The 17,577-nt window shown below is 36.8% G+C and overlaps 1 protein-coding gene across 3 annotated transcripts in view; it reads left to right on the top strand.

Annotated features, from left to right (window-relative positions):
* The window catches only part of ANO3 (anoctamin 3), a 216,190-nt gene that overhangs the window by 186,331 nt on the left and 12,282 nt on the right, over positions 1 to 17,577 (top strand). For all 3 annotated transcript variants that reach the window (XM_052811451.1, XM_052811450.1, XM_052811452.1), the window contains 7 exons: positions 8,721 to 8,803; positions 9,742 to 9,882; positions 10,246 to 10,410; positions 11,742 to 11,778; positions 13,847 to 13,958; positions 15,209 to 15,266; positions 16,743 to 16,840. In XM_052811451.1, the coding sequence (XP_052667411.1) occupies positions 8,721 to 8,803; positions 9,742 to 9,882; positions 10,246 to 10,410; positions 11,742 to 11,778; positions 13,847 to 13,958; positions 15,209 to 15,266; positions 16,743 to 16,840 (694 nt within the window). The remainder of the gene's footprint in view (positions 1 to 8,720; positions 8,804 to 9,741; positions 9,883 to 10,245; positions 10,411 to 11,741; positions 11,779 to 13,846; positions 13,959 to 15,208; positions 15,267 to 16,742; positions 16,841 to 17,577) is intronic.

The raw sequence follows: 17,577 nt of genomic DNA, 5'->3' as shown, positions 1-17,577 counted from the left end.
TATTTCCCAAGTTAAGGTCAGTTATATGGTGGGAAGGATCTATGCTTGGAAAACATTTGTTACTTATTTAGCGAAAAATAAAACAGAGAACTTCTGCTTGAGTATTAGTCAAACTCGTGATAACCACTTTGACCCCAAACAAGCAAGCCAAAGAAAACTCCTTTGGAGTTCAGTTATCAGCTCCGATTATGTTTACAATTTGAATGATAGGGCTCCACATGACTATGAAATGCTGTGCAATCTGAATATTAGATTTTGATTTGTTCGTACTAATAACTGCAAAATAGTGAAGAAAAAAACCTGTTGTATTTTACAAAGTTGTCAAACACATGCTTTCTTTTAACAGTATGGTTGTTTTAATTCAGTGGCATGGTCTTTCCTTCCTTGTATTAATAGGCATTAGTGAACAAAGTGGGTTTGCTCATATTGCTCATTATCCCTTCACTGTAACTAAACTACATAGGAGAATTACGCTCAATTCACTTTAACTATAATTTTAATTCTAAGAAGAGTGTACAAAGGAGTCAACATCCTTGCTGAACAAATTCTTTGTCATTTTTTCTGATTGGCTTACTTGTGTAACCTTCCTCATAGCGAACCATACCTCCTTGCTTTGAAAGTTGGGTACTCTAGTTCTCAGGCTGTGATGAACTGCTTCCAGGAAATCCTTTTGTGTGTAATAATGAACTCTTCTTTTTCTAGTGCAACATTAATGTTCATACAGTTTAGAAAAACACTGAAGTTCTTCAAAGATACTCATTGCCTTTAGAGCTTAATATGCAAATATTGCTATTGCAGTAAAACAGCAGTGCTATAGATTAGCTAAACTTGCAGAAGAGCCCAAACCTTAAATTAGGTGGTCGAGTAAGTGTATAAGGAAGCTATGAACAGATTATTAATGGAAAAAAAAAGGTCTCGCTTTTTGATTCACTGGTATTCACGTTACTCGGTACTAGCTCAGTGGAAATCGGTGCAGTAGGCATAGCCTGAAGTGAGTAGAAACAACATCAGTGTGGGATTAGGCTGCAGTTCAGTTACCTAGATTAGCTCTACCCTTTTTTAGCATAAAAAAAGAGGGGTTTACATAGGATGGTCACCACCATGTTTCTTCAGTGACTTTGCACTTTGCCTTTGGTTCTGTGCTGCTAGAGTCAAATTTCATGAGACCTATGACAGCTGGGTAGAAAACAAAAGCCAACTCCAAAAAGGGGAAGGGTAAAATTTCTCCTTCAGTGTATGGCTTTATGAAGAGATGTAGTGGCCCTTATTCAAGGAATTCACCAAGGTGTGAATGCAATTTCCCATAAAAATGGCCCTCCAGTGTGAACCTGAGTATGCGCTGATTGTGTCTATACTGGAAAATGTGTAGCCCAGTTGCAAGTGATCCACAGAGGTGCTGAGGGCTTGATACTCACTCTTGACGCGTTTCTGGAGGGGGTTTACTCTGAACTTGCCACAATCTCTTCCGTTTGACTGAGGACCCTTTAGAGCTGGCCTATGTTAGGCTACTCCTGGAGTACATCACTTAGCTTACTGACAGGAGTGCCCAGTGGTGTAAGCCAAAGGGCAACAAGTGGAGATGGTCAGGAGACTTTAAAAGCACACTCTGAATGTGGATTAAAATACTAATGTAGGTACAGCCACGTCGAGGAGTTTGTGATTCTATATCATACAGACTTCTTTCTTTTAATTGAAGTAAATTGAAAAAAGGCTTCAAAACCCCTTGTTATTCTGTAATTAATGAAGATTAAAGTTGCTTTACAGCAGAAAGTATTCAATATGAAGCTGCTAGTGTACATACATGTACATCTGCACACCTACACTCTGGGTGAAGCCCTGGTTCCATTCATATCAACCTCCCCTGGGTCTATGGACTTCACCACGAAGGTTGCATTGATACTGCATCTGGCTTTGTGTTTTCCTTAAACGGCTCAGATTTGCGCTGAATATTTCTGCAACACAGAAAAAAATGTCCTAATAAATTCTTTTATGGTGATTTTCATATAAATGTATATCTAGTGGTATTTTAAGTATTTAAAAATAGATTTTTGGCATGATAAAGTAACTGCAACATGTATTTCCTGAACACAACCCAGCAGCTGCCAGTGGTAGGTGTAATGTCTGCAAAATCTTTGCAACTGTCAAGAAAACAATCATTTCAACTACTTCTTCTGGGTAGATAATACAATCTTCAGAACTATAAATTCAAAGGACATTCTTTTGCATACCAATAAATTGAACCTTGCACCGTTTCCCTCCCTTACAGGAGTAATTAGAAAGTACTTTATGTACTAAACAGTGACATGATAAGCAAATTATTAATGGCACTTCTTTCTTTCTTGTGGTCTGGAGTAACATGTTCGTATTTGCAGAACTTTCACACTTGCTACGCTTTTTAAGCCACATAAAGCAGATTATTTTTACCTTTACATCAGTGATCCAAAAATAGATGGAACAAATATAAAGCAACATATAGAGAATTACTCTTCTAGAATTCAGAAAGAAATAACAGCAAATGATGGTCCCAGAAACATGTTGGATTTTTGCTCTTCGCTCTAAATTTTGGATTGCTTTCCGAGGGTGAGATACTTCTCTATTTAATGAGCAATGAATATTAAATTTTCAAGCTTAAATATATTTTAATTTTTGTACTGAGAAAATAATTTGTAAGTTTGTAATGAATTATAAGGAGGAATATAAATATGAATTGTATTCTATAATTAATTTAATTTTTCCCCTCTGTTCCTAGCTAGCAGCCTGACAAGTGTAAGTACACTGGCTGAGCTTCATAAGTGTGTATTTCCTGTTCATTTTCAGTATAACTAAACTCAGCAGAAGCAATAACAATGTAGCAATACGTTTCCTTACAGAAATTTGGTATAAAGTAGCATACACAAAATGCTTCCCTTCACCACCACCACCACCCCCTGCACTTAAAATGGCTCTGAACTGACTCTGAGAGAAATTCTATACTTGCTTGGTAAGGAGCATAAATACCCACTAAAGAAAAGTATGAATTTGAGTGAAATACTGCCATTGTTTATGGTTGCTACTTCTCTGCTTTAATGTTTGAATCACAAAATGGGGGTTTTTTTCAATTATTTTCTCAGAAATACACTCTAAGTAGAATTTGGCTACAACAGCACCGATTGCCAAACGCTGTATAAAAGAACACTATGATTATTAATCAGATCCACTAATACACATAAAAAAACCCCCTCAGACTTACCTTTGAGCTTTACAAAATACGCAAGAACCTGTTGAAATACTGCTATGGCCCAGGGTGCAATTAGTCTGGTGGGAAGAGGGGAGCGCAGGTCCAATAAACGTGGCGACAGTGTAAGACGCCGGTCAGGAACGTGCTGTACAGGCGAGGCGAGGTGAGCTGGGGCAGCCCTTCGCCGCACGCACCGGCACGTCTGGTACCAGCCTGACCGACTTCGCTGCTCTCGTGACTGAGCTCTGTCATTAGAGAGCCCACAGAAATTGCAGTATTTATGGTAAAGTGGGTAGGCAGTGCATATTGCTTAATCCTTTGAAAGTCTTTGCACTGGTATTTCAGAAGGGTGACTGTTTTCTGTAAACTATAGAAACTATTGTTCCGTGTACTATGCAACTATTAATTTAACAAAAGATAGCTTCTTATTATCACAGAGTTTCCTACGGTACACTCTGTGAGATGAAAACAGGAAAAGGCATATCTTCTACCAACTAAAGCAGCAAAATGAGTTCTGTTAAGCAAAACGTGCTGCTAGAAATGGGTCTGATCCTATCTCCAAATATGTTCACAGTTGCAAGAATTTAAGATAAAAATCTAAATGCAAATTTTCTGAATTTGTCAGATGTCATTAATTTTTACTTTGGAATACATAACTAGCTAGGGATCTGAGTGTTACAACTCTTACTCCTCACTTCAGGTTTTATACAAACAATATTGGATTAAAGAAAGAATGAGGAAGTCAGGCATATCATATATACCTTAATATGCTGATCTCGTCAACACATGATTTTTTTTTATTCTTTAATTCTTAATGTATATTTATTCTAGTCTGGTATGTGGTGAAGAGCGACTCAGAAATGTTTCAATATGGTGTGACTGTTTGAGTGGAATGCCATGATGTTGTTATCTGTTTCCACTTCAAATTTTTAAGGAATCAAGTGCAAATACTCTTTCATAACTTATCCTTGAGGTAAGTGCTGAGGATATGGCATATACAGGAGGTGTTTATATGGGAGCAACTAGTGGTGTTTTCTTGAAAATACTGCAGTGGACAAGTGGAAGGTTTTCTGTGAAGTGGATCAAGTTCTACCCTCTCTAATATCCCTTTTGGGGAAGTAAATTGTTTGTGCGGCATGAGGTGGGGTGGTCTGTGAGAGGAGGGAGGACAGAGTCTGATACTGTGGGTTTGGTTTTCTTTGGAATCTAGCATTCTCTGCAGTGTGTATCAATAAGCTTCCAACTCATATTTATTGCTGTGTCTGGGTGGCCATGCATCCAACAGATTGACCATGAGATCTGAAAACAAGCACCACAAATGTGTGTCCAAATTTGGATCTCATGGAGCATTAACCAAATGCCAAGTGATATACTAGGGTCAACAGTATACTTCACACCAGCATGCACACATTATGGTGCTGAGAAGCCTTTCTGATAGTTTTTTAAAAAGAAAGGTTATTTGAATAGATATATAATATTTGATAATAGCAAGACCTTAAATATATAGGCTGCAGTCCTCTTAAAATGTATCTATTACAGTGGTATGAAAGTCATACCCCTCTAGTGCTGCCCTTGGCATTGGGCTTGGGAAGGTGTGTGCTCTCACTCTCTCTCTCTCTATTTGTTAGCAGTTTAATTCATCTGTTAGGAAAAGTAAAAACTGTTTACCTGAGTGACTCGACACCTAATGGAAGATGCTGTTTGTGACTCAGTTCTTGGCTAAGTGAGGTACACCTGCACGGTGCTGGCGCTGAGTGCTGGCCCACTGTTCCTGGAAGGCAAAACCTCCAGCAGCGAGCCTGAGTGTGAACAGATTCAGAGCTGTGGCCATATGGAGGCAAGGTGGTTCAGAGTACTTCAGGAGCGGGAGGTGAGACTAAGCTGTCATTCAGCTAGAACCTGTATTTATTAAGTGGCAGCTTCAATTCTGAAGAGTGTGTCTCAGTAGCAGGTGTGGTACCAATTCTGTAGAACTGGTTTTATTGCATAGCTTTGCTGTAAAGGAGTCCGACTGAATAAAACTGAAGAAGTAATTGAGCAGAGTATTCAGAAGGGGCCTGGCTGGCCATGGCCAAACTCTGCAGAGGGGCAGTGGAGACAGTCCCCTAGCTCCCTACTGAAAATCCTCTTGGCCATAATTTTTTAGGGAATAAACACAGGATTCATTTTGACACAGTGACTCGTCTAAAACATTCGGAAGGGATGTGCTCACATAATAGTCTTGGGTTCTCTGGGTTCTTCGTTTTGTTTGGGTTTCTTTCTTTCTCTGCTCTCTTCTTTCCTTCCATAGCATTTAACAGCAGCCATTCATCATTTCTTCTTCTTGACGATGTCAAACTCCTGTTTTACTTAAGATTATATCAATGCACAACCAATCTTTCCTGTCTGTCTTAACCATCAAACATCACCCTGCTTGTCTTCTGAATGATTAAGAACTGTGTAAAGCACTTGCCTAGAGATTTTGGTTCTTCATCAGTGCAAGTACTGGCAGTGTAAGGGCAGTAAACGTAAGGTAACTTAAATAAGAATTGAAAGAAACTTTTGGAAGTGTACAACGGGCAGAACTGCAGACTGTATTGCAGAGCACTGAATAGCAAATCCCTAAATGAGCAGGTCTATACCAAAATGCTGGACAAAAAAAGGAAGTACACCATATATTATGGGATTTTAAATTCAGGGTGGCAATTGGAGCTATAAAGTGGGAAGCAGCGTGCCCGGGAAAAAGCAGGGGAGGCAACAGATAATGTTTTCTGTAGGAAACCGGAGGCTTGTGTGTGACCCTCTAAACCGTAAATTATCCAGAGCTCTTGAGCGGCAGGATTAGGCAGAAAGAAACCCTGCCAGGTCAAAGCAATGTTAGAACATGAATGTTCTCATCCTGATGTTCAAATGGTTGGCTTAGTCATCTACTTTATGTCTTGTTTTTCTACAGAAGTAATTGATAAAAGTCAAGGCTTAGCATTTTCAGAGCTGGGAGATCAGGGTAAGAGATGAGTCACTAAGAAGAGCCTAGCAACTAGGACTCGATTGCATGGAGAGCAATCAGGGACAGGTGGCGTTAGCAGTGTGATAGAGTAAAATAAAGGCAAGCCAGGAAGGATCCAGGCCTTCTGTAGAACTGGACAAATATTTGAATTTCAAAATTCTGATGGTTTTTCACTGTCATTTAGACTAGAAGTTTACACCGCAAGAGAAGTTTTGTGAATTTTTCTTTTTTTTCAACATGCTTCTTTTTATATAGTTCCAGCTTTTGACACTATTTTCTCAGTAGCCTTGAAGCACAGCAAAATTACCATGAATTCTATTCTACTGTGTGAAAGAGAGTATTGCATCATTTTTTAAGGGCTTAGGTGAGTCTGGAAAAGGTGCCTTAGTTGGCAGGTATAGTTAGTGATTGGGCCTCACCTCTTCATCTAGATGGATGATTTTCTTGATCTTTGCATTATCAAATGCTTCGTGTACATAAATAACACAAAATACATCATTTATTATTATTATTCATATTATACTAGAGCCTACTATTCATGCTATACCAGAGCCTGAAAACCTTAACTGAGAGGCAGTTGATTTAAAGAATAAGCAAGGTATCCCAAATCTTAGGGGACAGACAGAACAAAATATATATCATTATAAGATTAGTGTATATTCAACTGAGGACACCATTTGTCCACAGTCTAGTATTACTTCTGGACCACAACTGCCTCATTTTATTTCCAAAACTTCAACGGATATTTACACAAGCTAAAATACTTCCCAGTCCAAAAAAGTTGCGTGTACTTCAGTAGTCCACCCTTCCTCATTCTTTTCTTCAGTAATGGTACTGGGGATTAAAAAAGTCACTAGTTCAATTGCTTGGTTTCAGTTTCTCTGATTCAGGTATTTTAAGTCAGTAGGATTTAAAACTCATTATTTTATTCCTGATAATTGGGCCACTTCCTTAACTTCTATTACCTTTGAGTGTAACTAAGTGAATTGTTTCATTTGCACAATTACAGAATTACCACTTTTGGCACAGGGCTGGCGGATATCTTGGGCATGCTTCCTACCGCAGCCGGACAGGCAGAGGAACACCCAACACCGTGTTTTGCAGAATGTGTTGTATTTCTCCTATTTGGTCACATGAGAAAAGTATTGCTTGTTTTGTGTATAGCATGGCCTTAGGTTGCTCCTGAGTCCTCGCGTGTCAGGAAGGGATTTCTCTCGCAAGGTGATGTCTTCTGTAATGGTTCTGAGTCTTGCGCTGCACTGGTTGTGATAGCACTTCCAATGGCAGTGAGAAAAGGTTGTTTCACCCTTGGATTACTTAAGTGCAAACCCCACTGCTGCTTAAATAGGAGAGCTGTATGCTGTCCTTGTTAGGAGCATCCGAAACTTAAATGAAATCTGTGATGAAGACAAGATCCATGCTTGGAAGAATAAAAGAACATATTACCAGAAATAATATTCAGGGACGAGTTCCTTTCATTCAGCCATCCATTATTTATGGGTAGTGGTATGGTGAGCTTCTGCTAACTTCTAGTCGTTGTGGTTTAATATAGTATATGGATAAATCATATATTTATATCTAAAATGATGATAGCTATATAATATATATATATATAAACCCAGTAAGATTTTAAGCATAGTACAGAAGTATAGAAAAAGGTAGGAATGTGAGACTATCCTGTTCAGTTTGAGTTAGAAATCCTCCTTCTGATCAGTTGGCTTGCCAGAAGGAAGCAAATTTTCTCACGCCCTATTTGAAATCACTGTTTTACAGGGAACGATTGGACAATCCCGCATTTTGTCAGGAATCCCACTAAAACAAGGTGTCTTACCCTCAGTGCAAACTACAGTGTTTGGGAAACTTGGAGTCATTTACTGGTTGTAATAATTTGTATACGACCTACCGAAAACACTAAGTATGGGGAGAATCTGATTATGATCTCACACACAGATTAGAAATACTTGTTTAAAGACATATTTTACCAATGAAGCTACTTCAGTATAAAGCTGGTATAGCTGGGAAAGAAGTGAGGTTGTGTTGATTCAAACCGAATAAAATGAGATCATAATTTAGCTCTTTATTAATAGATACCATTGTGTATGCCTATCCTTGTTTCTTCAAGGAAAGATTTTAAACCATATATGTTTTCAATAAAATTACGTGTATGCATATCCTTGTTTCTTCAAGAAGAGATTTTAAATCATCTACATTTTGAATAAAATTGAAAGCAAAATGATGGTCTAAAAGGGATGGCAGTGTCTCATATTGACAGGTACCTATGTCTGTACAGATATAGCAGACAGCAAAAAAAAATGATTCTTAGATAAATACTGTAAAACAGTGTTCCAATTTTAACAGTGATTATCCTGAAGTTACTCATAGTTTTCAGATTCTGTGGGGAAAACAGACAGAAAGTGGCTAATGACAGTTATCATGTTACATTTTGCTGATTTTCTTGAGATCTGCATGGCCTTTTTTCTTTCTTTTCCATAATTAAAATGCAGTTGATTTCCACAGCTACAGTCTTTCTAGAGTTTTGGAAAAGACGGAGAGCTGTATTAACCTATGACTGGGACCTCATAGACTGGGAAGATGAAGAGGTAAGACTAGACAGAATTAACCTGTAAATCTTGCTGTCAGTGTGATTTAAGTGTAAATATGATTACATATTGTATGCCAGTAATCTGAATTTGTCATTCAGATTATATTTGTATTTATAACACTAGTTGCAAAACAAACAAGTACACTTGAGACTATACAAGTCTGCAACTTGCATTATAATTCCAAATATAATTCTACATTTATTAAAAGTACCCTTTGAAAAATTGAGTGGAAATACTGCCCGTACAGAGGACAGGAGCTACTACTGATATCAGCACAGATGGCTTTCAATTCTATGGCTTCTTGTACAGGAAATTCCTAATCCTGCCTAAAAACAGGACCAAGACAAGCAAAGGGACAGAAACTAGATTTTGTATCCTTCTGAGAGGCATAACTTATCCTTTAACATTCTGCTATCAGCATCAGCAATAATAAAATTATTCTATTACTTTACTTCATAAATCATTAGTGAACATAGCTATAATTTAACTATATCAGTGATTTAACTGCAGTCTAAGTCAATACAGACTTTACCATTACTTGTTTTATAGCTTTCCATAGATGTGTAGATACAAGCTGGTGGCTTTTAATAAATGGTTTTATATCACAAAAAGCACCATCATAACTGGCATCAATTTCAAGTTTTCTTATCAATTTCTGCAGAGAAGCTAGTGTTCAAGTCAGTATTATGACCCATGATCCTCTTAATACCCTCACATAGTGGGGAAGGCTCCTGCGGTTTCTGTTCCTTGTTCGTCCCTGGCACTGTTCCCAAGGATTTTCAAAAGAGCAAATTATTTGGATATTTGAGTTGGAGCATTATAAAAAAGAATTTGTATCAATATAGATTTCCTACTTTAGACCACATACATGTCTAGGTTTTGTTACTTCAGTGAAATATGTAGTACAACAAATGAAATCTACCCTGTCATTCCAGGAAGAGCTGCGCCCCCAGTTCGAAGCTAAATATTCCCAAGTGGAAAGAGTAAATCCCATCACAGGAAAACCTGAACCTTTTCAGCCTTTCCCTGATAAGCTCAGTCGACTGATGGTGTCTGTCTCAGGAATATTCTTCATGGTAATGTTTAATAATATGGGAATTATTGTAGCCTTTAATCTTAATCTGATGTAAATAGTAAAGCAAGTCCTGAGTGCATTCATTAAGATTAGTGGATTTACATAATATAGGCAAAACTGATTGTCTGTCTTACTGCTTGCTTATGGATCTCTTTCTTTTAAAAGGTGTAATATAGTTATATTGCAAAAGAACAGTAAAGAAATGTTTTAATTCATCAGTCTAGTATTTTCATTCTCTCGAAGTCTGCTCACCAAAACAAATGGCAATCTTTAAAACACTTGTTAATTTATTAAGTCGGTGGAAATTCTTTCAGATATGGTTTATTTTGTTCTAATATCTCTATTCATAAATACTTACCTGTAGATTTCACTGGTCCTCACTGCAGTGTTTGCAGTTGTGGTGTATCGTCTGGTAGCCATGGAACAGTTTGCTTCTTTCAAGTGGTATTTCATCAAGAAGTATTGGCAGTTTGCAACATCTGGAACTGGAGTCTGTATCAATTTTATGATCATCATGTCACTCAATGTTGTAAGTCTTCTTTTAAAGGAGGGATTACTTTAAAAGAGTAATTTTTACAAGGTTACTGAGCTTACTGTATATCAGATATATACATGTTCTTGCTTATTCATATGGCGGTGCCTGAAGCTAGTATTTCAGGGGTTTTTCCTCTAATACTATGTCAATGTTTTTCTCTAATGCCTACTTTGTCACTACACATCTTTGCTTATATCCCCAAGTCACAGTGGTACAGACTACTGCTTCCTACATTTGCGGTTTTGTTTTTTACATTACCTTTTACAATACATCTCTTCTCTAAATGGAACTACATTATTTTCTTGCCTGAGAATTTTCCTTCTGGTTTTTTTTTAATTGATAACTTTGAATTCTTCCATTTCTTATTTAAAGTGCAGCTGTGATATCAGTGTTGCACAGTCCTAGAATCACTGTGACACCTGAGTTTGGTTTAAGCTTTTCCTGTCACGTAGCAGCACGGGTTTAATCATATGCTATGGTAGCACAACGTACATTGATATAAACTCTATTGCTTCAACTGCAATATAACTTATCATTTTTCTATTCCCGTGCAGGCACAAACAGGTAAAAAGGAATAATAGCACAGCAAACAGTGGCTGTTAATTCTGCTAAGGAGATTGCGCACTCACTGCAATAAGAAAACATTCTTCAAAACAGACTGTCATGTATTTATTTCTGTTATTATATAGGATAATTCTAAGTCATAAAAAGTGCATTCAAGTGAACAAGCACTCCAAAGCTATTGAAAATAACTGCTGTTAATAGTAAATACTTAAGGAAATACTTTTCAGAGTTGATAACTACCTTGGGCTAAGTGTCATTTAAAATAAAGACTGGAGATAGTCAATATGTAGACAGATAAGGAAGTTTTCAGCAGGACGCTGATATTATCACCAGCATGCACGTTCATGCAACGGAAAATTGTGTTGTGCAAAGGCTTTTGCCCGCTTTTAAATCACATAGATTTGTTCCTGAAGATGAAGATAAGCATCTAACTGTTCATTAAGAGAACCATTGATGTCTGAACACTTCTCTTGATTTATTGGCTCTCAGTTTACCTTTATTGTATATTTAATGCATATACTTACATGCATACATACATTTACATGGATAAAGAGAACGGGACTAAAGTAGTTCAATGAAGTCTTTATAGGAAACTATACATCCACACATAGCTACGACATCGCCCTCTCTTCTTTGTCCAGATACCTTGATGCTGTAGGGCACCAGAACACCTATGCTTTTGATGCTTGTTTTCATTCTGGATTTGACATCACAACAGACAGGATGTGCTATACTTACACCATCTCTTATTTTTGTTTTAGGTATATGAAAAGGTTGCCTATCTCCTGACAGACTTAGGTATGTAGGCCTTTACTAGTGGTATGGTTCCTGCTAGCTGTGGCATAAACCTTTATATTTCCATAAAATAGGGTTTTCAAAACTTCATGTATGCATAGTACGATTCTGGCATTTCCCTAAGCAAGTGAGAAATGTCAGAGAAAGAAATGATATGATTATTTCACTAAGGAACTAATAGAAAGGAATTTATTCTTATACCTCTACTTTTTTTAATGTTTTATAGTATAAATAGAAAAAACGATCATAATGGAAGAAAAGTCAAAACATATTCTGTCTTAGAATGCTAAAGCAGATCTTTTCAATTTTTCCCAAATGCTTGGTTATTTGTTTTACAATTTTTTAATTTGAACATTTGTATGGAAAAAATGGGCTAAGATAAAATTACATTATCCGAGATAAAAACGTTAAGTCATAAATTTTAAAGTAGCTCCAATTCTGCCACATTAAATATTTATACTGAAGCTTCTAGTCGTGATTCAGTCATAAAGGTGAAGCTTTCTAGCTTATAGAAAACAAGAAAGCAAAGACAGCATTTAAGATCTTCTACTAGGTGAATATGTTACGTTTTAGTGTTTCTTCTTACATGCTCTCTTTTAGTCCGTGTCAAAATATGCAATTGATCTTGTCATGGTTTAAAAGCAAGTTCACTGCTTAAATTTAACAGCTCCCTCTTCTGGTTAAAGTATTGAAGAGCATACATTAAACAAGATGCTCAAAACTTGTGTTTCAGACAACGGGCAGTTAAACAGGTTAGAAAGATTCAGAATGTATAGTCAACTTATTCAAATTATTAAAATATTTTAAAATACTTCTTCAGATCATACTGATTTGTATTCCTACTTAAATTTTTAAATATATTATCTTGCTATAGACCAGGGAATGGGAAAGAAAATAATAATTTCGTTTAAGTATACAAGCTGATTTTTTCCAAAATATATGAAAGAACTAATTCAAGAAGCTTTTTATTATTATTATTTTTTAAGCATAATGGAGCATCAGGTGTTTGAGCTAGGTAGCTCACTCCACTTCCTAAGGTGTTTTACGTCAAAGAGAAGGATGACATCTTAACTTCTGGGACCAAGTGTCCATATATAAAGCTAGTATCCTGTACATTTGTATCCTAATTTATTCATCATTAGACCAAAGTAACTAGTACAAATTTTAACTGAAAAATCAAGGCAGTTTAGACTTCCAACTCATATATGTGCTTTAAAACTTTTATCAATGTACTATATTCAAGTTTGACATATCCATCAAAGAAATTTGAAATTTGACATTTTTACCAAAAAAAAAAAGATTTAATCATTATCACCGAGTTCTAATTCAGACATAAATAATGTTCTAGAAACCATAAGGAAAATCATACAAAGCAGTGCAGACTCACACAGAATACTTGTAGCCCTGCTACACATTTCTACATTTCTTTCAAACAAAAACCAAAGAAGGACCTCCATCCTTTCCTCATTGAATTATAAACTGTTTAACACTTCACAGGCATTATGATAGGGAACTCTTGAGGATGAAGTAGCGGTCTTACAAAAGTATTTAGAAGGCAAGGTGCTTGGGTGAGAAACCAACTGGCTGTTGGTTGTCTCTTTTCCCTCCGCTTTCCTTGGCAGCCCCTGTCTATTGCTCTGCTGATGCCAAGTGCTTTTGCTTTTTGTTTGGGTTTTTTTTTTGTTGTTGTGGGTTTTTTTGTCGTGTGTTTTTTGTGATTTTTTTTTTTTTAATCAAGATACCTGTAGCCTTAAAATTGATTCACACTGGATTCAGAACTTTTTCATGGAAATGGAACAGGTATCTTCCCATACAGTTGTGACCTATTCTGTACCAAGAGGCTTGTATCTCCTGTTTCCACGTAGAACCAACATAGTCTGAGCTGGGGCAATGGTTTTGTGACCTGCACACTGAACACTCTGAGGGGGAAAAAAAAATTAATTTCAACCTGGTGGGACACCATGACTTGAAACAATTGCTTGTTTTGTTAGTGTTGATTGATCTGTGAGCAAAGTTAGGCATAACTTGATTTCATCTTCATTTATATGATGTCTATTATGTCTTTCCACAGAGCACCCTAGAACAGAATCTGAATGGGAAAACAGCTTTGCCTTGAAAATGTTCCTCTTCCAGTTTGTCAACTTGAACAGCTCCATCTTTTACATTGCCTTTTTTCTTGGCAGGTAAATTATCTTTGCTAACTGCACTTAAAGGAAAACTTGCACAGAACTCGTAATCCTTGCTAATTTTATACATTTGAAGAAAAAAAGGTGACAGTTTGAACTGTAAGATTTAGATGCGAGTTATTTTCTGAGGATAATTCATAACACTAAATTAATATTTTTAACTGTATGTGAGGGTTGGACCCTTGAAATCTTTACTCATGAAACTAGACAGTAAAAAGTCTACTTTTAAGTGGGTCTATGTACGTGACTTTCCTACTCAATGAGAATTCAGAACCCTTGAAAATACAGCTACTTCCTAAATGTGGGTCTGTATTTAGCCCTGCGCTAATAGGCTTTATTAATTCTTGTTTATTCCCCTTTGGTTACATTTCCCAGGATCCATTTCTATAAATAGTAAATATTCTCTGGCAGGTCTTAGACAAGAGTAGGAGGCAGAAATTCTGGCTCCAATTTTTGTATGTATCTTTAGCTGAGAGCATGAGGTACTGAATAGGTCTAACCTTGCTTCATCTTCACTTCAATTTCGTTATGATCAGACTTATCATTCCTGCAGAACCTACAGAGTACTTCAGATTACCTCCTATAAAGTTTTATAGTATAATTTCAGTTCAAGATTGTTTGGAAAAAAAAAAACCAAACCAAACTCTAGTAAAGACTGTTGATAATATTGGCTTGTTACATCTGGTGGTGCATTTGCCATACAGTTTCTAAACTTCTTTCTATCTTGCTGTCTCCTGTGTCTAGTCGGACCAGGCATTTTCTCTCTCATTTATAACTTTCACTGAGGTCATTAAGAATTTTGATTCAATTCGTTATACAAGAATCTGTTAGATCTGTAAAAAGCATTTAGTTACGATGGGTTTAGAAGTGATTTTATGCTTGTACGTCTGAGGGTGCAATCCAGTGCACACTTCACGTGGGCAAGCAGATCCCTGTGCTACAGTAAATTCCTATGTATTGCAATGGCTTATCTTCTTAGAAGTAGATTAGAGAGTCAGAATATCTAACATCTAAAACCTCTGACGCTAGAATTTTTGTCCGGGACATAATAAAAGCTTAGGATCGCTTGCAAAATGATGGTCCGTGTTTGCATTCTGAAACTTCCATATCCTACAGATACCAGATTTAAGCCTGTGTGATTTCATCTGTTTCTATTTCATGAGTTTGCTCAGTGGATGTTGTGAAATAACTACTGATACAGAGTGTTCTTGGAATGTCCGCTGAGAAACAGAAATCTTATTTTCCAGATTTGCAGGCCGCCCAGGAAAGTACAACAAGCTTTTTAACAGATGGAGACTGGAAGAGGTAAGCAATCCTTTTTTGTGTTCCTGTGAAATTTCCATGAGTAAAAAGGAAATGGCTGAAGGATATGAATTATGTCCAGTTTGAAAGATTTATTTTTCCATCTAAGTGCAGTTAAGAGTAAACTCTTATTTATAGCAAAGGGTAGGAAACATGAGATGTGTTTTTTCCTTCTGCGTTCTCCACTGTGCTGAGTGACTGTGCCCGAGACACGCAGTTCTTTCTGCCTCTCTCTTTGGGAAAGCAAACAGTGATAGTCCCTTACCTCACGGCACTACTAAGTCCTACATGACTGGAATGTCCTGGGTATGTGGAATTTTTGGATGGAGGACATAAATATAATGCCATCAGCTTTTTTATCAGGTTCTTAAGTTTCTGCCAGCACGGGAAAGATGTGGACCTGTTGGAGCAAGTCCAGAGGAAGGCCAGAAAAATGATCAGAGGGATGGAACACCTCTCCTATGAAGAAAGGCTGATAGAATTGGGGTTGTTCAGCCTGGAGAAGAGAAAGCTCCAGGGAGACCTTATTGTGGCCTTTCAATAATTAAAAGGGACTTATAAGAAAGATCGGGACAAACTTTTTAGTAGGGCCTGTTGTGACAGGACAAGGGCTAATGGTTTTAAACTAAAAGAGGGTAGATTCAGGCTAGATATAAGGAAGAAATGTTTTACAATGAGGGTGGTGAAACACTGGCACAGGTTGCCCAGAGAGGTTGTAGATGCCCCATCCCTGGAAACATTCAAGGTCAGGCTGGACAGGGCTCCGAGCAACCTGATCTAGTTGAAGATGGCCCTGCTCATTACAGGGGGTTTGGACTAGATGACCTTTAAGGGTCCCTTCCAACCCAAACTGTTCTATGATTTCATGATTTCAAAGAAGAAAAATAGCATTTTCAGAATTTAGCTTGAAAATGTGTTAGAATTGCACCTCCCTGGATATCACTAGCATGCTGAAGTTATCTCTTATCTCTAAAAAACAAGTTTCTTTTATTGAACCTTCGTAGCCACAGAGTAAAATACCATAACTTTGTAGTCCATGGTCTAAAAAAAGATTCTGTAATTGCTAAACATTTTAATATGGCAATTTATAAAGTTAAGATACCAGTTTCAGTGATTCAGCTACTAAGTCTCTGGTTGGACTTAGGATATTACAAACGAAATATTGCTCCATTCTTTTGAAATGAATACGTATGTATTGGTCTAAGTGAAATGGACTATATAATTTATCATACACCTAGCACACATACCCTTAGCTTAGGTAATACGATCTAGTTCTCCAAGAAATAATATGTCTAAAGGTTGTTCAACTACAGTCTGTGTTAATATTTTTGTTATTAATATTTCTTTCAATATTTCCATAGCTGGAGGTTAGCGTTTTTCACCAAAGATATTTGAATATTTTTCATTTACCCTCTGAACAAATAAAAATGAAAGGACTTCTCTGATTTTAGCTATTGATCTTTTTCCATTTCATTTCAGTGTCATCCTAGTGGCTGCTTGATAGATCTATGTTTGCAAATGGGAGTTATTATGGTTTTAAAACAAATGTGGAACAACTTCATGGAACTAGGCTATCCGTAAGTTTAGATGTTAAAATTTGTTTTACAAATAGTGATTACATATTAGTGTGATTCAGTAATAGGGAAAAATATTTTTATGTTTGAAGAATGTTTTCACTTTTTGCATCTCACATACTGTAACTTTATTCCCAAGGGAAGTATTAACTGCTGCTCTAAGATAAAGCTTCTCGGGCTATGTTAACCATCTAAATTGTTTATTGTGATTTCATTTTCCATAATACAAACAGAGCTGTTCAGCTACTGAAGAGAGTAATGGGCTAAGAGTCTGACAGTTCTCTTGAAACTGGAAGAGTGTGTTTTCAGTAAAAGGTTGCTCATCAAATATTAATTTAATCAAAGTCTCAACCTTGAAAGTATGTCAGAAAGGGTTATGCTCACAATGTGCAATCATTCTGCAAATGAGGGGCAGTGTACTGTATTGTTGTGAGACGTGGATTTCTGAAAAGAAGAAACCTACTTGAAGTATCAGACTTCCTGTCTTCTCAGCCCAGCAACATCTAAACTCTGTCTAGAATTTATTTTAGAACATCCTTATATTCCTTTATGGAAATCAGTGTTTTGTTTTGACAAAACCATTGTTTGCAACCGAGGCAACAGTTGCTCTTTCAGTAAGGAAATCAAGAGCTAAACACTACATTAGCTTAAGAAAAAACAGCAGCCTGTTAATAAAAATAATTACAAGAAAATTATTTCCCATCTTCAGTCTCTTTTCAGTAATATCTAGAAACAATGGT

The sequence above is a fragment of the Harpia harpyja genome, chromosome 16 (assembly GCF_026419915.1).
Source record: "Harpia harpyja isolate bHarHar1 chromosome 16, bHarHar1 primary haplotype, whole genome shotgun sequence".
In the NCBI taxonomy this organism is placed as follows: domain Eukaryota; kingdom Metazoa; phylum Chordata; class Aves; order Accipitriformes; family Accipitridae; genus Harpia; species Harpia harpyja.
This window is presented reverse-complemented; position numbering and strand designations above follow the sequence as displayed.